General features: G+C 41.6%; 1 protein-coding gene across 1 annotated transcript; it reads right to left on the reverse strand.

The window, feature by feature from the left end:
- Positions 1-12,185: 12,185 nt before the first annotated feature.
- Positions 12,186-22,484, reverse strand: LOC109991214 (fem-1 homolog c). The gene is made up of 6 exons (XM_020643468.3): positions 20,793-22,484; positions 16,824-16,993; positions 16,536-16,724; positions 15,732-16,243; positions 15,141-15,317; positions 12,186-14,210 (listed from the first exon to the last, which is right to left on the reverse strand). The coding sequence occupies exons 1-6, from the start codon at positions 21,334-21,336 to the stop codon at positions 13,946-13,948; spliced, it is 1,857 nt and encodes a 618-aa protein (XP_020499124.1). The 5' UTR covers positions 21,337-22,484; the 3' UTR covers positions 12,186-13,945.
- Positions 22,485-22,616: the final 132 nt, after the last annotated feature.

The raw sequence follows: 22,616 nt of genomic DNA on the forward strand, positions 1-22,616 counted from the left end.
TGTGTGTGTGTAAGTGGTTTAATGGGCAGGCTAGCAATTCTAAAGTGCAAGGCCCCTACCCCTGTCACCCTACCCCTGGTATTTTATTGGGAGGCACGATGCTGCAGGCAAATCAAGCTCCTCTTTTCACGAGCCCTTTTCACACATGCACTCTCAAAGTTCCTTGAAAATCTTCCTCAGTTGCTCTGCTGGTACATATCTCTCACTGTAAAATAAAAATAAAACACTAACAGTAAGAGCCGCGTCGGTTATACAGCGGTCGTTGACCACAGGCTGTTGTCATAGAGACAGGAGGGACGTGCAGCCCTTTTCTACTCAGCACACAAACGCTTCATGCGAGCAGTCCTGAGCGCACAGACAGCACTATTCTGCCCGGGAAAAAACGCAAGGTGGACACGGGGCCTAACACTTTTATTGTACATATACCTACACACTTATTGTTGCACTCTTTCTAGTTCCTCTGTTACAAAGGAAGTACAGCACATATTTAGCATGGCGCCTGATGCAGACTTGCAAAAATAAGAGGTTTATAATTTCACACATTCTTCTTCCTTTTTCTACATCTAGCACATGATTTAACCCAACAGAGCTTTATCAACACAAGTTTGTCAGATAACTGGATTATTGTTATGCTAGTATAGTGGCTAGTATAGCCTCCAGTTGCGAGCTTGAAGCAAACAGATTTCCTGAAATCTCACTCGTTTTAACTTCACACAGAAGATTCAAACTTGAGTATTAACACTTTCTCTGACAGATTTTTGAACTGCCAGAGAGAGCTAAAGGACAGAGAGAGAGAGAGAGAGAGAGAGAGAGATGCTACAGCTTGGATTAAGGTATCAGCTGTATCAGTGTGATCAGGAGTAATTGACACCAGCAGGATGGAGCATCTAGTTTATCCTCTGGACATTGGATCTACCCCCGCCCTTCCCACCAGCTCAGCACCACAGCAAACACTGTCGGCTCTCTTTGTGTAAATTATCGACTGTTGATAGATGCCAGGACAGACAGACAGAGACAATGTGTGTGTGTGTGTGTGTCTTTGTGTGTGTGTAGCGGGGCCATGACATGATTGTCAAAAAGGCCGACGAGACAACAGTAAGAAAAGGATTAAAAAAAAAAAAAAAGATAAAAAACGAAACGTGTTCTACAAATTTAGATTCCGATGAGCTTTGACAAAATATGCATTGTGTATTTGTGCATGCTTGAGAGGACATACATGCATACATACATTTTCCCATGATAATGACTCATTTCTGTTCGTTATCGTAAAATAACAATGTCGGTTTTTCCTTGATAACACGTCCATTTCAGTTGTTTTCTCTGGATCTTGACATATACTTATTTTCTCCACATAATAAGGCTGATTTTCCCGTTATATTGAGTAAATCTGTCACATTATTTTGCCATAACTAAGATTGATTTCTTGTGATGAAAGGATCATTTTCTGCATATCTAACTAAAAACAAAAAAAAAACAATAGGCTGGTCAATGTGATAGGCCAGACCATGACATGCTATGCTGCCATTGCCCACACTAATGAGGCATGTTGAACCTATTTCTATGTTTGCTTTGGGCTGTTGGAGCTCTGGGTATACAAGATAAACAAGTTGAGTCCAGAAAACAACCAGAAATTAACTTGTCATCAGGGCTTAACTCAGTAAATAAAATACATGAATGCATGTCTGCTAAGGGCTTCCATACAAAGCAGCTCATCTGGCCATGAAGGCTTTTTAATTTGACTGCAGAGACCTGAGGATATACTGTCGGGAGCACAGTATATTCTATCTAGATTAGATGGAAAAAGGAGAAAAAAGAGCGTGGGCGGGCCTGATGAGTCAGTGTTTCTTTGTGGCAGATGGTTTGGCATTGGCAGCAAATGTGGGCACAGCCAAACATTTAGGCTGATCAGAGGAACTGTTGTTGTACAAGGTGCATCCTGAATGAGGAAAATGTGACTGCTTTTTTAGAATCTTGTTCACTTTTCACAATTGTTCCTTTAAACGAAGAAAGGGAAATCAAAAATAGAAATGACAGAGAGGGTTTTGTTTCACCTGAAAGTGCGTCCCATTGTTCAGAGATCGATATCTGAATATGAGCTTTCAGTGCAGCAGATAACTCATGATAAAAAAACAAAACGCCTGACTTTGGTATCTCTTTTTTACTTTACTTTATCTGTATTTCTGACACTCTAACCTGTGCCCACTGGGAGCCATTTCTTTGCAGTGGAAAAATGTAAAATTATGTGCACAGGTTGCACGAGAAAAAATCTTTCTGAAGTAGCACTGCTCTGACTTTTTCAAACGCTTAGAGTATCTGAACCCTCTATTGGCTACAAGGATTTACAGATTCTGTGGTATATGTTCATAACTCTATAAACTAGCTGTCCTCAGAGGAATATTTGGTCTCTGGAACACTGATTGAAGATAAAATGCTAAGTGAGAAGTTATGGTGGTGGGTCCGCATCAGTGAAACTGTAACTCTCCTGGTAGCTTTTTTTAAACTCCAAACAGTGTTCCAGGGATCCATTTTTTTCTTTTTAATAAAGTTTGTGTATTTACTTCAGAAAATATAGCATAGAATTGTTGCACTTCTCCAACTTTCTAATTTCACGACCAAATCTACATAGTGCACCTTTAATAAACAGTCCAGGCCAGGATAACGGTAATAAATTTTCACTGGCAAACAAATCCAAACAGAGCAGGTGAAAGGAAACGGGCAAAAAATTAAGCTTTGCTCAAGCACTAAGAAAATACTCAAGAGGAAAAAAAAGGAATGAGGCAACACAAGGGAACACACATCGAACCGGCAACATGAGGTTTTAAATACACAGACAATCAGGGGGTAACGAGATGTAGGTGAGTACAATCAGAGTGGGAAAATAAATAAAACAGGAAACGACAATAATATTTAAATAAAGGGGAATAAAAAACATGACCTCATTTGACATGACGAACCGTGGCATTGTGAAAGTGCCAGACTATTTTAAGCCTATTTCTGTGTTTGTGTGGTGCTTTTTCAATGCTGGTGATGCCCAAAATGAAAAAAAAAAATTGGAAAATTACTCCAACGTCCGCTCAGGGTTTCCATATCAGACGAAAAGGACGTTGTAGTATTTTCTCATCAATCTCAAACCTGATGGCTTGTATTAATTTAACCTTTTTTTCCCCCTGTCCTTATTTACACTGACAAATATAAATTAATGGCTAAACTGAGAATAATTATTCACATACTAAGCAGGAGATGTGTGAGATAAATGTTCTCTTTAGGTTTTTCCTAAGTTGCCTATATAACTGTTCCTATGATTGAACACTTCATATTAATTTGCTTGATTGACTGGCAAATCAGTGGGTTTAGGAGGACCCGCCTCTGCGCCGTCTATGTTTGTTTGTGATTATTGTTTGCATACGTGTGTTGAATTTGTGTATTTGTTGTTATATCACTGCCATGCCAGCTAATTCTCCCTCTATTTATACGAGTGCTGTTTTGACAGCTGATGTGAAGTGGAAAGACTCTGTGCCAATGCGCTTAGACAGCAGCAATCACACACACACACACACACACACACACACACAATTATTAGCCAAGCCTGTAGTCCAATCAGTGAGTGATGTGTGTGTGTTGCTGCGACAGAAGGAAAGCGAGGCAGAAGCAGTAGTTTCCAGTCCAGACCAGTATCAGATTCAGACCGCAGTGATCCTCATGTTAATACCCTGCCTATCTATTTTAGCTGCGGGGGCTCTTATGTAATCTGTCACGTTTTCCCACCACCACTTTCTCAGACACCATCTTCTTTTTATACATGCAGCAGGTGCTCCCCTCGTCTTTAGCAACCAGCAAGTCCCGATAAAAGGATGAAAAGTAAACAAGAAAACAAAGTGACTGTGATGAATCAGTGCACAGGGCAGAGGCTCGTCCATGAAAAACTCCATGTCGATAGATTTACCGTCCCAAGGCCTCGAGGCTGAAAGGGATCACAGATGCAGCGTTGTCCAAAAACAAAACGCGGGCTCTGAGTTCACCGTGTAGTCACCACAGGGAACAAGTGGACATGTATGTGACCTTTGCTCAGATGGTGTGGTCTTACAGGTGAATGCACTTGGCTCTTAGTCTCTCACTAATCCAAGAAAAGTGACTTTCTTGTTTTTGAACACGATCCAAAGTGAAGTTAACGGCGAATCCAGGGAGAGAGCTGTCAACACTAGACATACTATTATATAATAGAAAGTCCAGCATAATGAAAGTGAAAGAAACCACTGCCACAACGTTCTTCTACAACTTACCAATATTTATTTATTTGATTAACAAGGTCTGTGAGCTAAAGAAACCCGAAGCAGACATGCATCCATACATTTTATAAACTCTGTTTACTCGTGATAGGTGATTTACGGTTGATTTCCGAGATCTCCACTTGTGTATCATGTGTCCCCAGAGATGCAAAAACACGAAACGGAAACTTACCACATTAGTGTTGGCAATGGCAGCATGGCATGCTGTCACAGTGACCCACATACTGTTTTGTTTTCCAGATGAATAACGAGAAACATAAGCTTTGTACATCTCGAGCTAATGAGAAAAAAAAGTCCAGATTTTAAGTAAACAACTAAAATGATCTCGTTATCACAGGAAAAGCCTGACCTGGTATCTCCAACTAACAAGATGAATAGGGCCAGATTTCTAGAAAACAATGGAAATAATAAAAAAACTAATGTAAAATAATGTAAAAATGGTCCTTTTTGGGCTTCTGCTCTTTGCCCTATAAACAAAAACCCCAAAGTTAACACGTTTCAGTTGGTGGCCTAAATCAGGCAGACATCAAAGTTCTTCTCATGAAAGACTAGTACGGAAACCTTGCCACTAAATGTATTTTCGCATGTCCGACAGTGCGCAGGAGTTTGCTTGCATTGTTTCTCGCTGTAAAAATGAAGGTTGGAAAAAATTGGTTGAGTCGTGACCCAAAGAATTCATCAATAAAGGGAAACAAAAATGTCTCTCCTGCTGCTGTGGCCACCAAGAACAGGGAGAGAGAGAGAGCGAGAGAGTGAGGAGGTGGCAGACAGGGAGCTGCAGACAATGACAGCGACAGATAAAGGTAGAAAGAGAAAGTAGACAAAAGGCCCTCATTTCTTCTGCATAATTAACTCTGTTGTTTCTGCTGTTGGAAATCTGCTGAAGCATTTTTGTACTTGTCTGTCATGTCAGTAAAAACTTGCAGAACTGGAATGTAATGAGTGGCACGTGGAGGTAGGTGGAGGCACAGGGAAGGAGAGGTGACTGGTGACTGAGTTCACCTGCAGGTATTCAGAGATGGAGGAGCATGCTTAATGTAGGACAGCTTTCCAACAGGGCATTATTCATCCCTAAATATAGACAAGGCAGAAGTAGGCTGAGCTGACAGAGCTGCCAAAAGGCCGTGAAGAATGGCAAAATATGAAGCCTTGTGTAGTGAGTGAGGACTGTGTCAAATATGCTTTTATATTTGCTTTGTTAATGGCATGCCTTACTACATTTAACCTTTATGTTTTCTGACTTCAGTTAAAACCGATACGTAGAAAATATTGGAAATGACTCAGTTTGCACGTCGTGATAAAGATGACAAAAATAAACTCAATGTTGATACAGCAGATAAAGAAAAGTATGATATGGCCTATGCCTGTCTACTTTTTTTGTTTGCTAAAAGGGATCACATTGCAGGAGAGCAGATAACTACACATTTATCGTGACGGACCTACAACTCACATTTACCACCATCATGTCTGCCATCATCTGATTTCTCTCCTATAGACGGATAATTCCTCTTGACTTTCATTGACAAACTTAGGTTTTCACAGCAATACAGCCACAACGCTAAGCAACGAGAGTGAGTGCTGTCAGACGGGGCACCCTTAGGGGGGTTTCCTACTGTCATTGCTAAATATGCACATTTTGGGCCACTGCAGTGGTTTTGTGAACCCTCAGGGTGTTACGGTTTGGTGTGTAAAACAAGGGAGGTGGACCCAAGTGCAGAATAACCAAAAATATTTAATTAAACAAAAAGGCCAAAGGCAACAAAAACTTACTTACAAAAGTTCAACAAAAAACACAGGGATCAAAAACAGGGAGCCACAGAGGAGCACGAGCAAAAACTGACATACCAACAAACGACATAGAAACAACATACAATGAACTGACACAGAAGGGAAGAAACACTGAGACTAAATAGACAAGGGGTAATCAAACACAGGTGAGACTAACGACACAGGTGAAGACAATCAGGGCAACCAACACTGGAGGGAAACACAGAGGAAGGAATGAACACAAGACAAGAAACACAGAGGACAACTACAAAATAAAAACATGAAACACTGAAGACACACAGAACTCAAGAATGAACAAAACACACTAGAACATGAAGAAACACTAAACACTGAAAAACAAAACTAAAAAAGACCAAATCATGACACAGGGGCTTCTATTGCCTGTTGACAGAAAGCACCTTTAACCCCAACTATATTGGATATTTTACCTAGGAAAGGAAAAGTCCACATTTGGAAAACCATTTTTGAAGCGCTGCATCCTAAAGCAATTGCAAAACCCACACAAAGTCGTCTGTAATCAAATTCATCTTAAGTTCTGCTAAATCTAATCAAAGTTTCAACTGACAATAATATCATCTGAAGCTCTGACATATAAACAGTACAAAGAAAAGGTAATATAATAACTCTTATTACATTATCTCATTACACCTTTTATCTCTGGCTGACTACAAACATCCTGCTTTTGATAATTAATCACTAAGTGTGGATCAGGTGTTCTAGAGAAGTGGTTTGGTAGACTCATTGGCTAAAATATCCACAGATATAATATTTGGCAAGCTATGAGCTACCACCTACATGTATGTGTAACGTAGCCGTACATAAATCTGGCATTGGTTTCTTTGTAATGTTATTTCTAAACATCAATCTAGTCATTTAGCAAGCTGATGTTGTCCACTTAATGACAGCATTGTACTGTGTTAGTTAGCGAGTTAGCTAGATAAAGCTAACAGAACCATATTAAGGTCTATAAATGTATCAAATGCTCTGCAAACGCTACCCTTGTTCAATCTGTATTATTCCCATTCTGCCAAACTTTTGTGGTTCTTTTGTTGGACATTTTGAGGTGGGGGCTTATTGCTGGCTTTAGCAGAGTTCATTTATAAGATAAAACCTGAAGAGAGGAGCTGAGACGAGGTCGGACATGCAGGCATGCAAACTAGTGAAGGAATAGTAATGTCTAATTTGTTTCAAGGTTTTGAATACATTTAGGCAGAGCAGAGCGAGTAATGCATGTAATTCACATAAGATAGAACATTTGAATATAATTTCTTTAGGAAGTTAGTTTTTCTTTATGTTTGCACAACAATATAATAGTGGTTCCGAAAGTGGGGGTCGTGTCTGCAGAGACAGTGAGGGTCCCCAATCTCTGGCACCCTTGTCTCGGGGGTCACCAGCTGACAAAATTGGGAACCAGGAGTAAAAAGCAAGTCATTTTTGAAGCCTGGAGTCTGGATAAGTTCGCTGATGTTGTCAACTCAAGACAGCTTTGTTGTTATGTTGCTAGCAAGCAAAAAGCCTGGCCGAAAATAGCTGACAAGACAAACCGAAGGTCTTTGGATGAATCGAATACCCTGCAAGAAATTCCAGTAGTTTTCCCTTGACTTTGGCTTTAATTTATTTTGCTTTTTGTTGAACAGCATGTTGATGTAGAAGCTTGTTATTTGCCGACATAAGCGGAGTCCATAAGCTAACGTTTCACACTTAAGAAGGAAGCTAACGCGTGTTATAGCATACAAACAAAACAGACAGAAGGGAAATGACTTGTTTTTATAATATTTTCTTTTTGAATATACTATTTTTATTATAAACTTAAAGCAGAGAAAGTAATCGGTAAAGTAGAACCCTGGGGTATTTTTCTTAAAACAAGTTAAGAGTGATTTTGAAAGCTCTTTTTTTTATCATTTGCACGACACAAGGTTTTAAATATACATTTCATCCTGTGACACACACACAAATAACTTCCTTATTAGGTGCTGATTCTGTCCGTATCTTTTTCAAAGCCAAGTAATAAAGGTAGCTTCTTGCCACTTTCATGGCTGGGACCTCATGGGCAACCCTCTGACTCACTCCACCCCCTCCCTGCTGAGCTGACAAAGGACTTTTTCGAGAAAATCTGGCTGTTATGCTCACACTAGTCTTCCTACGTACACACTTTCATGAGAGCTCATTTCAGCTGAACTCCTCTCTCTTTATCTCTGCACCTCTTCTTATCGCTCCCTCTTTACGTCTACATATCTTGAGGGCTGACAGCACCGTTAACCTCTATTTCAAGTGATAAGTGGGTCTGCTCCACATGAACACTCACATGTTTCACACTTTTCTTTGACAAGCTTCGACTTGTTCGCATCGAGACACAGAAACACCTACGCCACATGCTTCACAGTTACCGCCAAAGAGTGATGTTAAGATTCCCGAGGATATCTAGGTTAACTCAGAGGTTGGGAAGTAAGATGAGTTATAGAGATGTGGGTGAACTGATAAAGTTCACAGTAAGATGCTTCTCCTAACACTCAGTGAAAATTAATAACCATGTGCCCTCGTTCACCTCTTACAAGTGCTATTTATGGCAGGTAATTCTGGGTGTGGCTTAAATAAAGCAAAGCAGCACAGTTCAATGACGCAGTTCTAAGTAAACCACACCCCAACAAACATCCTGTTTACACCTTTGTCTATTTCATTTTCTCTTTCAAACTGGTTTTCTCAGCTTTTAGTGAAACAAACCATTATCCAGGAATTCAGGCTTGAGTATGGTTATTAACTGTTGTGTGTTCTGATAATGAGACATCTGGGAGGTAAAAATCACCTACCCAAACCTGCTCCTCTCTACCGCAAAAACCCAGTTCAAACACCCTCACCTACAGCGCCTGTGACTCATCTAGAAATTCCCACTCTCTGCTTTGCTAGAGATCCTTTAACAGTGACTCACCAGAGAGGATTCAGAAGAGGTGAGACTTTCTGGGACAGAGTTTTTTTTCTTCTTCTTTTTTTTTTCTTTTGCTGTTGCTGTACATGTGGAGGAAACAGGTGGTGAGAATCTCAGTGTTAGAAAGAGGGGGGCGGGAAAATCACCTAATCATCTCTGCATTCAAGGTTGTTGATGATCAAGACATAACACATTGTGATTTACGTTATGTAAGAAATGCATAATGACGACCGTAATCAACCTTTTCTTTTTTTTTTGCATAAGAGGAAACCCAGAGTTAGAATAAGTTTATTATATTTTCTTTAATAGAAAAACACAGAAAATTTTGATGTGCGTAATGAAATACAAACAAATTAAATCTTACATCGTAAAGTATGAAAGTATGGCTCATTGAATTGATTTGGACAGCAAAGGAACTCGATGGATAAGAGATATAAAATAGATTTAAACTAGGCTATTGCTATTTTATTTTGTTTTATTGTGTACTTTATGTGTTTTAATGTAAAGCCCTTGTTATTGTGGTTGTTATCTGCGAAAGGTGCTATAGAAACAAACTTTAATTAGTGAGCACTACAGGAGGTCTTTTGTACCTGTGGCCATTAACACTGTAGAACTCCTCCAGTTTGTGCAGCAGGAAAAATTAAACACAACTTCCCATATCACGTGCAATAATTTCTGTATCATGTGCAATATTAACTTTCGATGTTAGGATATATAATATGAATTATTATGGGGAATAATACCTTTCATATGGGCAATGTTACATCAATATAACATACAATTAATCTCATGTGCTATAGTACTTTTCTATTTCCAAATTTTAAATGTTTTAGCTTGATGTGCAATTGTAATTCCTGGGCATTGTAGAATATCGCGATCTTTCTGTGATTCCCCTCTACCTGCCTCTGTGGGAAAGTTACCTGTACGGGCGGAGAACAATGGAGCTGGAACTCAGGGAGAGTGAGAGTGGGAAATGACGTGGGCAAGGAGCCTAAGGCCGGACCCGAACCAGGGCTCGCCCAACTGGAGGACTACACCCTAGATGGCAGATGGCAGATTTTCAAGAGGGTTAAAACAAAAATACTACAGAGTTATCACTAGCCTTAACACTGAAGCTCTTTACCTTTACTATCTGCATTCCCATTTAACAAGAGCATGGCCATTCTGTCCCACTTCTATTTTAAGTACCCGCAAGATTTGGTTTCGGTGAAAATATGATGAAATGGGTAACGCTGCTATCTACTAATCCAAGCGCAGAAGACCAGCCCTTTCGAGCCCTTTCACCCCTTGTTATTTGTACAACCAATAGAACCTGTAGCAATCACAATCAGATCTCATCCACTGATCACTGGAATAACTATAGGAAACTTTTTTTTTTTTTTTTTAAGATTTATTTTTGGGCTTTTCGTGCCTTTAATGCAGAAAGAGGACAGTGGATAGAGTCGGAAACCAGGGAGAGAGAGCGGGGGAATGACATGCGGAGAGGGGCCACGGGTGGAGGTGAACCTGGGCCTGCCGCTTGAGACGAGGGTCTCAATACATGGGATGTGCTCCCTAACCATTGCGCCACCAGCGCGCCCCAACTATAGGAAACTTTGAACACCGTATTGGCCTTTATGCCGATGATATAATACTTTCCTTTAAAAATCTGCCACAGTCCCTCTCAACACTCAGAACTTTTGGAATATTTTGGGAGCCTCTCAGGCTACAAAGTCTGACATATTTCACCTTAAGAAGACCGAAGGAGACAGTCCACCTCTAGGGAATACATTTCACAATTCACCTTGTGGCTTTACACACCTAGGAATAAAGGTCACCCCGGATATAAATAACCTAGTTCCAGAGATTTACAACCCAATTATAGCATCCATATCAAATTTGTACATCGTTTCTAATCTATTCCTTTACACCCCTCCAACAAGAACATCATTAATCGTGTATCAGCTACTATGCCACATAATCTGATGTCTGTGCTGAATAACTAGGCTAGGAGCCGTTGTCATTCCCTGTACTATGACCAAAGGCAAATATATTTGTGAGTTCTTATCACGGAGTAGGTAAATAATGTCAGTCTCTCAACAAGGAAAAACAACCCTAGTTCTCTGGAGAGCGCCCAGTCGGCCTCTGTTGTTGTTGGTTTTTTTTTATTACTGAAAGCTGTGAGTGCTGAACAAACAAGCCATAAATCAGCATGTTTTTATTCGGGACAGTTCTTGGAAGCAACTGAATGCAAAACATGAGCAACTTCCCCTGCCATGTCAAAGGTTGCTCTGGACACATTCCAGTCTGAGGGGTCCTCTTGAGTGCCTGATCCCAGCTCAAGTAACCGGAATGAGACTGCCACGCAGGGACTCTTGAGGTAAAAGCAGCTGGAGCATGGACTGGAACAGTCTGGAAATCTAATGATACTCATTTGGAAATTTGAATACGTGAAGCAGGCAGAGAAGCAAACAAATACAGTGGTTGAAGGCAACTTGTACTGCAACAATTGGTCAATCAGCTGTCAAATTTCAAAAGGATTGTCAACTATGTTTATAGTTTGTGTCAGTTTAAGTCATTCAAAGAAAACATGTTCCTACCTAATTATGGATACCTTATAGGTCTTTATCTTTACTTCTCTATGAAGGTAAAAAATGCTTTGGCTTGTGGACAAACCAGAACATTCAAGGACGTCATGGTGGACGTTAGGAAACAGATTTTTCATCTTTTTCTGAGGCTTCAGAACTTAAAGCTCCTGTGAGGAGTTTTTAGCAGGTTATGAAACAGACTGAAATTAAATCTAAAATGTCTCTTCATGACCTACAAAAGACAGCCCGAACATCAGGCAGAAGAGTGATTATTTTTATACTGTATCTTTAAACACCTGCCATGTGGGAGGTGTCAGACATGCACACTGAAGAAGCAGACTTCTTCTTACTGTCGCAATCAGTGAAACATTTGACTGTTAAAGGAGCAGGATTAGGTTTTTTTTTTTGTCATAAAACACAACCTATGCATAAACAGGACAAAATTAGCAGAAAGAAAGGATGCACCACTTTGACCACAGGAGGCGCCAATAAGGTTATACTGAAAGTTTGTCACAGGAGCTTTAAATAACTTAAGTATTTGCTTTTAGTGTGAACAGATCTCGTGAGCACAAGTGCTTAAAACAGAAGGGAGAAGGAAGAAAAGACATGTGGACAAGGAGACAAGTGCAACATGGGTTTATTGTCAAACTGGTTATTAAGACATGAACTTGATTAATGCCATATCAAATCTTTAACTCCGCTGTAGTAAAGTGCAGATTCAAATCAAGTTGCCCTGGGAGTCCTCATACATTTTCTAAGTCTGCTTTTGAACTGTCAGGTTTAATAGACTGCAATATGAAATCCTACAAATTATGAAAAGCCCTTTTTTTTTTTTCAACCCACACATCTAAAGCTAATGTGCAAACAAGATAATTCACAAAGCTGTACTATTGTAGATGCCGAGGCGTCCTCCCACTCATCTGCGTCTTCACTTCTCATAGAAATGAAGGACAGTTGTACAAAATGATCAAATGAAAAGGTTCTCTGCAGTGATTGGTTGCTTGATATGCGCCTACTGCTGCTGCTGCACATGCACAGTGGGCTGATGTTGGTAACCTACCCAGATGTTTTCTTCTTGATCATGATTGTTAAAAGAAAGATGGCATTTTTAAAAGGTCAGCCATGTATGAATGTTAAGAGGTCACTTCTGTCTGTGTACAAGCCAACACACTCTCAGGCTGTTGTAGACAGTCAGGTTGGTTGCTGTGGTTTCTTGTGGCAGTCGTGTGCATTATGGAATCTCTGCGAGTGCCACTTCAACCAAAACTGTTGTCCTCAATCAGTTGTGTAAGCTAAAAAAAAAAACAAAAAAACAAAAACCACACTCTGCATACAAGAAACACTCTTAAACAGAAACATTCACTCAAATTCATTCACTCGCCTTACAACAATCAGTACAATGGTTTTGTATCCTCTTCACCGTCTTTGAGAGAAGTAAAGGGGCACTGAGGAAACGGCAGCAATGAGGTAAACACAAAAAAAAAAAAAAAAACTCATGAGAGATATTGCACAGACGAGTGCCGGCACAGAATACAACAGTCTCTCTTTCCAACAGCCTAGCCTGTGCATAGGAAGAATAAAGCACTTACGGTGTTCGCAGACATTAAAACCCTTCTCGTAAAGCTTTGATAACAAAATGAGTCTAGGCTCCACACCACGTGGCAGATGCAGATTTGCATGAGGATAACTAAATGCATTGTAAAACTACAAAAAAGAAAAAAGGAAAAAAAAGAGTTGTAACCGAATGATAACCTTAGCAAGGGTCCATGACTGTTGGCAACAGTGACGGGACCAAAAATCAAAAAAAAAATCAAAAAAAAAAATCACCTGAAGTCCCAGCATGTGTAGAAACGCCTCATTCCTTGCTTTGAGAAGAGAGAAACAGGCAAAGTTGAGGCCGGGTTGGAGCCAGCATGGAGAAAAATCTCTCAAGTTTCAATCAATAAATAGCATAGTGGAATATGCAAAAAAAAAAAAAAAAAAACATTTTTTTTTTTTATAAAGCAAAATTATGTAAACCTCTCGCTCAGTTCATCCAGAGAAACAACTATGTCTGTCCACATTGCAATTCACTCCTGACACATCTCCCATAGTCAGAGCTGTGGCTGTGGAGAGAGCGAACAGAAGAAGAAAACGGGAACTCATTCCTCCATTATCTCAAATCGTTTTTTGGGTTTATTGTCGTTGAATCAGGACATTTTTGTTCGTATGAAGCGTAATCTCCAAGCAGTTTGTAAATGCAAAACTAACCCACACATTTCTGTCTTCAGCTCCTTATACACCTTGTGGGCCAGGTGTTGAGCTGTAGCACTCCGTAGTCCACTCAAATGTAATCACACCACCTTCTCTTTTTATCCACCCGTTCACTCCTTCACGGTTCATTATCTGTGGAGCAAGACGAAGGCCTCCAGTTTCTCGGGGATGTTTCCCCGGTAGTCGAGGTTGTGCTTGATGATGGCCCTGGCGGCTAGGCACTGCAGCGTGGTGTGGTTTATGGGCTGGATGACATTCCTGGACAGCTCCTTCTCATCCAGGAGGTCGCATGCCGTTTGTTGGAAGGCGTTGGTGCTGTCAAAGTGAGTCCCGCATGAAATCAGCAGGTTCATAATGTCAGGGTGACCATTCGTTGCAGCTATGTGAAGTGGACTGCAGGGTTGAAAAAGATAAAAAGATCTGCATTAGAACGTGCTGCAAGATATTTAAGCAACAACAATTAATCGTCACCCTCTCTAGTTAGCACAAGAATTGAGAGTCAGTTAAAGTCATTTAGATGTATGTAAAGTCAGACTCGCAATGCAAGACAAATGCCGTGTGTAAGCTCTAACACGGCTGATCGCAACTAGCCACAGCTAAAGCTCTGGTTAATGGCAACTGCCACAATGCTCTACAACCAGGATTTTATGATCTAGAAAGGGGAGATAAAGTTGTATGTATGCTGTGTCAGGTTAAACTGGAATATTTTTCAATGTGTGACCAGCAGAGGCGGGTGGAAGTCAACCTGCAACGAGGACCAATGGATGGTGATGATAGCACTGCTAGCGTTAGCCACACACACACACGATCAGATATCCTTTACACACAGCTGCTGTGATCACGTATCTAGCAGCGTGAAATACTTGTGCTCAGTTTTGATTTTCCCGAGCATTTCAAGTTTATATTAAGCTGACTAGTCAGAATTTATTTTTTTGTTTAATGGACAAGGACAGCAGTTGCAAAGATTATCCCTAGTCATAATACAAAAGTAATTTTAAGTTTTATGGGAAATAACGACTCAAGCCCAGCTTGTTCTCTGGTAACTACAGACACAGATGTTCCAGTCTGTAACCTCTGTAACAGTCAGCCATTACTTCAGTTAATAATCTGCTTAAAGATCAAGAAACGGGATAAAAGAAACCTCTTGAAAATCCCTAAAAGATCTCTTTTTTTACCCAAACACAACTTATTAACCCCCTTTCGTACAGAAGACTGTTTTAGTGAGCGCTATCTTCATGAGTATGTGTCATTAGCATTATTAGTCATCATCAGTCTCAGTAGAGAGAGCGATTAGCTTGTTATGACAGCTGTAAACATACAGACCTGTTGTCATCCTCGTCGCGGCAGTTCACATCCGCCCCACACTCGAGAAGGATGGAAGCGACTGTGAGCGAGGGGAACTTGCAGACGGGATAGCGGCCCACACAGGTGGTGTTGCGATCGACTGCTAGGTGTAGTGGACTGTAGCCGTTCTTACCACACGGCTGGAGCTTCAGGAATCTGGAGAGAGAGAGAGAAATCAGCTTTTAGTCAAGGAACAGCAACAAGACTGACAATGAATAACAAACGTCTTTGTCACAGCGCTACACAAGTACGAGACAATATCCCATCTGACAATGAGAAATTCAGTTAAATTGATATTGTGTGGAAGAGCTGAAACAAATTTGATTTAGCAAGACTGACACTCTGCTGTTTGCTGAAAGAGGGGGATGTAAAAACGCTTCTGTAACCTGACTGGCAGAGCGTGAAAAAGACATTTTCAGAAATGAGGTCAGAGAAAATAGCTGCCACAAAAGACATCCTTTTTCCTTTAAACTAGCAGACTAAGGACGTCTCTTCAAATTTAAAAATCACAGTTCTGAAAAGACGACAAGTCGTTGCCAGCATAAGTACGGTAACTTGAAGAAAACCCACCTATAGATGGTTTCCTTCTTGAAGTGGTCCTGCTCTGTAGTACACTGCACCTTCTCTAAAAGACAAATAAGGTGCAGGATGATTGACAGAGCCTTGCTGAGCTGCGCAGGGTCAGGAGGCATGGGTCCATTTTGTTTAACGGCACGTTCAATCTCCAGCACGCTCTTGGAAAGGATTCCCATCAAGTCCTCGAATGACACCGATGTCCCCAGGAGCCCCTTGGCCCTGTCCTGCAGCATGAAGGAGAAGAGCTCAGCGAACGACAGCAGGCTGGACGCCGTCATGGGGCTGAGGGGGTCCAGGTTGCTTTGCTGCATGTCGAGCGCATACTTCCACAGATTGATACAGCGCTCAAAGTTCCCAGAGTCAGCGTACACCGCTCCTCGGTATCGGATGTAGTACGACGTGTCCGGGTGTTGGGGGCCGAGGATTCTCTCACGAATGAGCAGCGCCTGCATACGCATCTCATCTGGGTCCGATATCAGCCCGTCCAACTCCTCGCCATTTGTTACCTTGAGAATATAACATGGGTAAAAACATGGCCATTTAAAGTCTAAATCAAATTGCTTTAAGCTCTAACAACGGACTGCTGTGCTTTGTTCTCTTTGTTATGCTGATATTATTTTGCAGTTTTTGCTCTCTTCTTTGCTCAACCTTTGTCTTCCATACTCTAGACATAAATGCTTCTACAACATGTGTGCTAACTTTACAGACATGTGACCATATCAGTAACAATTTCATTTCAGAGTATAACACCTTAGTGGCACTAGATGAATAATAAAAAAAAAACCCACAGACACTCACCTCCCTGGCATAGTCGTATGCCATGATCAGCTGCTTGGGTTCTGGTTTATGGACGATGCTGTTGCTGTCCGTGTACCGGAGGTCCATGGCTCTTTTCCAGTACTTCAAAGCTCCCAGCAGGTCCCTCTTCTTGTCAACAAACGTCGCTCCTAAAAGCTCCAGGGCATCAATTCGTTCCTTTGGGCTCGTCTACAGAGGAAAATAGATTTTCATATCTGTATTCAATGGATTCAAAAGATCATAGCCGTATCCTCAAAAAGCTCATCCGTGCAGACAGACTCTCCGTACCTTATCGTGTGTCGTCAGGTCGTCTACGATGTTAGTGTGTCCTGTGACGCTGGCAGAGAGCAGCGGTGTCATGCCGTAGCCGTCCTGCTCCATGGACGCTCCGAATTGCAGTAACATCCGCATGATCTCCAGACTGCCCGACTCTGCACAGTCATGAAGCGCAGTGTTACCTATAAAGAGAAAGGGACGCACACGCTCCAATAAACTACAGTTCATACTTTAACTAGAAGACAAAGACATGAGTTTCAAGAAAGGACTTTCATGAATATGAATAAACATGCTCCGTTACATTTCTGACACCATTCAGCAGAAAACAAGCAGAGGATATGGAGATGCAGCTAATTAAAAAGGTTGCAGAACATCAGTTTTCACGAGGAGGATGATGTCATTTCGACCTCTACTTCTGTAACACAAGCATCGGGAAAGTCTGTCTGAATGTTCCCGTCTGGCTAATAAAGCAGAAATGGGTTTTAGTGGTTCTGATTGGTTTGCAAGCGTCAAAACTTATTTCTATCATGTTATATTCTAATACAATTACAAGCGCAATAAACAACAGTGAAAATCTACATAAAGAGCTCCAGCAGAGCTTCTAATGCAGCTGATTACTCAGCACATTGTCCTCTCTCTCGGAATAAATTTGAAATGGCTGCAGATCAGCTGATAGCACAATTATTGTGAATGCTGTCATCAAGTCATTGAGTTACACTCTCTCTCTTCCACCCAGTGATTACCCATTCAGGTTGGAGCCGCCATGCTTACAGTAAGTGCGTGTTACTCTAAACACCACTCGCTTTGATAGAAAATAGCAGCGCATACTGTCCCTGGCTCAGGTTCATGTCCCTGCGTCTTAATCCTGCTGAATAGAAGATTTACACTGCTGCAGACTCCTGCGTTTATACTATGAAAAAAAAGCTTTGCACTGATTGAGGTTTTCAACATTTCCAATACAAGGCACCTTAAACTGATACAATCTCCAATATTTAAAGTATTGAAAAGTAGAGAAGCTCGATGAATAATACAGATCTTCAGTCATATTTTCACCCAAAGCTGCAGTGAATGAAAGAGAAAGCAGCTCTGGTGTCTTAAAATTCACGTTACCAAAAAGTTACAAATGCATTTGTGCAATGGAGAGCGTGTGCAGGAGGTCGCTTGTAAGGTTTCGGTCATTAAAAACAAGATAGCCTAGAGGTTGTGACATGTGCCCCATGTTCGGAGGCTATAGTCCTTGTTGCAGCGGGGCAGTGGGTTCGAATCAGACCTCGGCCCTTTGCTGCATGCAATCCTCCAATTTCTCCTCCCACCATTTCCTGTCTCTCATCAGCTGCCCTAACCAATACAGGCAAAAAAAACCCAATAATACCAAATACTGGGTGCCATCGGCTACTGCTTTTGATGCCTTTGTATGGAAACGGTTTTGATACCAACAACCTTGTCAAAACCTGGAACAGTGACGACCAAAGCAGAGGTTAGCCTGTCTAACAATAGGCCCTCCTGACACTGAGCAAAATATTCAAACAGTCCTTTGTTGTCTGTCTTTCTCTTCCTGGGTGTGTCAGATCATAGGTGAGACATTGTGTTGTTCTTTACAGCCATCAACACAATAGAGCACATTTCAAACCTTAACACGTTTACCCACGTTCCAATGAAACTTCACACAGAAAACGGACAAAGTTTTAGCTGCTTTATGTGTAATCTGCATCGTTTATGAACATTAAGATGATCCTTTATGATCCCCAGTGGGGAAATTCAAGAACATTAACCTTATCTGAGTGAATGTATTAAAGGTATCAAGGGATCAAGGCAGAGCACTGTGGCTAACACATGATTACAGTACGGTATAACACCAACAAGCTTGAAAAATTATTGTTAAGTGTTGGCAAAAGGGTTACCTTATAAAACTAAGTACTCTGCTTAAGTGTGTCTTCCCTCTCCCTTGTCCTCCAAAATAGGCCACTCAAACCTGGGAATCCAGGTCAATCCTCAACAAAAACATTGTTAAAAAAAAAAAAGGTTGCCAAAGCCCGTAATTCCTGGAGATAAGCATGCGAAGTCACGGTTCTGTGGGAGCACCTCCTGATCTGATAGATCAAAGAAAAAAGCCCACACACACAAACGAGTAAATGCCTACAAATAAATCAATAATATAACGTCCATCATTCTAGACCGACAACTCTCAGTACCTGGAGGCTAATCCATATCCAGGTAGAAGAGGACAAACAGGGTTAGTCTGGAATTAAACATTTATTTATCCTGTGTAGTTTCTGCCAAAAAACACACTGATCAGGTTATTTTTTCCTCCGACTGAGAGGAGAGGATTGAGGGCAGTAGTACTGCAGTTTTTGCCCTAGTTTATTGGAGATGGACAGTATCTGGGTAAACATCGTAGGAAGACTGCTCACATTTTGGAAGGCAGGATGCTTTCAAGGGATTCAAAAGTCAATGTTTTAACACATTTAAGATATTAACTTCTGTTTCATTGATATTTTTCCGAGCCATCATTAAAAGCAGCTTCTGTAGTAGTTGACACTTTCCTTGGGGGGGGAGAGATTATGTTCAACATGAATATTTCTGAGCGGTGTTGGAAAAGCTTTGGCTGTGTGGATGATAAAATGCGGTGAATTTACAACATAAGTTCATCCATAACTGAACAAATCCTTTCAAAACAAGGAATTAGTCTTAATACTCTTTACGCACCTAAATCACAATCTAGTCTACCTCAAATCCAGGTGAGGAGAGCCCCTCACCAAGAGGCGTTCTGCAGGAGAGATCAAATAAACGAGCATGTGTGTGTCTGAATTACAACCGACCACAGCTTTTAAGGCTGTTTAAATCAGCTTCATTGTGGTTTCCTGATTTTTCTTCTAACTTGTTGCCGTACTTCAAATAAATATCCATTGTTTTTGGATGCGTGCTGCTTCATATCTAATATTAAACATCTGCTCTTTCCTGTTGGTTCAGCTGTTATGGGAAAGGCAACAGTCTGAAGAAGAATGGTCGAGTGAGTGTTTCCACCTCAGTCAACACACATGAAGTGCAAGGGCTGAATTTTAAGCATTGCTTTGTGCACAATAAAGCATCCGTCTCCTGTTCTGTTTCTATCAGGAGTACAAAGTGGCACAACTTTAGAGTGACAGATTTTTTACTAAGCGTTGTTCTTATTACCACAAGGTAGCTAAATGGTGTGAACCAGGAATCCATGAGAAGAAACCAAATGTAAAAAAAAAAAAACCAAAACAAGTCAGGAGGGGTTAGGAGAAGGAAAACTAGTAAATCATGTTTAAGGTCTCATTTAAAGAGGAGTCACAACGTTGCTGTGTAAATGCTTTTAGACATACTTTAAGTATTTGAGCGTGGGGGGGGTTAGACATCTATAAGACCAAGAACTTGACTGATATATCAACAGGATGATACACATGGGCACATCAAAATATGTATTGGCACATGCTTTGAAGTGTGTGCCAATAATGCTTTTCTATACGGGATAATCTATATTTGATGCACAATGTCACTTTAGTGTTTATCCTAAATAAAGAACCCCTGTGGTCAGCCACCTCTTGCAACAAAGAGAGTCACCTTGAAGAGAACAACAACAGATGGACAGCAGTTTCCATGTATTTTTAAAATGCCATCTTAGGAGAATAAGATCTGTCAGACACACCCACAGACGGAGTCCAGGCTGACGTAGTCATCGCTTTCCATTGTGAAACCAGATGTTCACATTATTCTGTTGAGTCACATCAGATGGAAACGATTCTGTATGAAATGTCCACGTTCACTGAGTGTACACTACAGATCTGCAACCTGAAAGCACTTGTGGTGTATGATTTCCCCTGTCTAGAACACAATCCCTGTTATTTCTCCCTCTCTCTCTCTCTGCTGAGATTTCCTACAAACACAACAGCTTACTGGTGTATGTTAATGTTGAGATCACTCAACAGGAGGTTAGGTGAAAACGTGCCCACAGCTCACCTTTGACACTCTTTCTGTTGACATCTGCTCCTTTCTCCAGCAGATACTGCGCTATGTCTTTGTGTCCCTTGTAACAGGAGATCATGAGACACGTGTGGCCGTGTCTGTTCGCCACCTCCAGGTCAGCTTTGTGCTCCACCAGGTACTTCACAATGTCCAGGTGTCCGTCGAAGCAGGCTGCCCTCAGGGGCGTCGAGTTGGTGAGGGTCGTGCTGTTGACAGAAGCCCCGTGGCCCAGCAGGGACTGGACCACCTTCAGGTGACCCGCCGCCGACGCCGCCCACAGAGGGGGAGCCCCCTCAATGGTCTCCCCGTCGAAGTTCACCGACCCGCCGACCTCCACGGGGGCTCCGCAGCACTCCAGCAGGTACTCCACCAGGTCCAGGTGTCCGTACCGGGAGGCCATGAGCAGCGGGGTGGCTCCGTTCGTCTTCTCTCCCATCAGCTTGGTCACCTCGTGTCCATCTTTGTTCTCCAGGAGTTTCTGGAGCAAACGGAGCTTTCCGTCCCGGGCTGCGTTAAAAACGGCCGTCTTTAAATCCATGTTTGAAAGTTTAAATACAAAAGTCAAAGACGGTGAAAGACAACTCGACGTGCGGCGTCGCTCGGCACCCTTTGTTTACAACTAATGTGAGCCACACAGACGTCCACAACAATTATATATATATTAAAAAAAACACAACAAAAAGGTATTCCGCAGCGTGTTGTGTGATTCTTTAACTCTATTAATAACACAGACGTTTCAGACGAGCCTTGGTCCAGTAACACATTTGAGACCGAATTAGCAGAATGTGGCTCGTCGACTTCCTCGATCACTGAAGCTAACCGACTAGCTCCGCTTTAGCCGACACTCTTCACGGGTCTTTAACGATCGTTTTTACCGATACGCATCCACTGACATGTCTTCACCCCCTCCGTCAGCTCTGCCTCTCTTGCTTGTCATCGTTTTTTTGTTTTTTTTTACAACATACTCCCGACACGGTATTTTTAAATTCGCTTTCGAAAGAGGGGGGAGGTAGAAAAAAAGAAATAATCATCAACCCCTCCACCCGTAGCTGCTTGTTAGCTTAGCCTCGAACAACGACGCTCGGTGTCCTGTTCGGTCAAACAATCGGGGATATCCCCCAGTATCCGGGACTCACACACACACACACATACACACACACACGGTAAACGTTACCCTCCCCCCCTCCCAAAAAAAGAGAGACTTAAAAAAGGTCGTCCATTCAGCCACTCGGCGAGTTGGCACGACAACAATCTCCACGGAGGGAAGGTAAACAGGGACGTTTATCCACCCACGGCTCGACCGGATGATCACGACTCAGTTTCTGTCAAATCGCATACCTAACGCAGCCTTTTTTCTCCAGTGGCGCAAATGATGGACGTCTGCCTCGTCCAATCACAGAGCGGGTGGGCGGTAGCTTAGCTAAGTTAAGATAAAAACACCAGGTTTTGTTTTTATTAGTGGGTCTACCTGGAGCTGTACAGAAAAATAAATACACACTAAAAGAGGGGCTAATATAAAGAGAAAGATTCAAATACCTCACACGTATCTGCATGATTTAAATAGCTTTGAACTACTGCATGAACGCGTAAGGAACTGAGGAGGCCTTGCTTATATCACTCCCTACAGGATAACATAAGCATTACCAGAGGATATGTCCAAAAGAAACCTGCATGAACTCTCTGTGATGATTTAATATCAATCAAGTGTACTCCAACGTTTCAACAGGAAGTTTATTCAGCCATTCAAAAAGAAATGCCTCAGTGTTGAATTGTTGAACTGAAAATGAACATATCATGGGAATAAAGGAAGTAAGCCAA

This window comes from Labrus bergylta, chromosome 2 (assembly GCF_963930695.1).
Source record: "Labrus bergylta chromosome 2, fLabBer1.1, whole genome shotgun sequence".
NCBI lineage: Eukaryota > Metazoa > Chordata > Actinopteri > Labriformes > Labridae > Labrus > Labrus bergylta.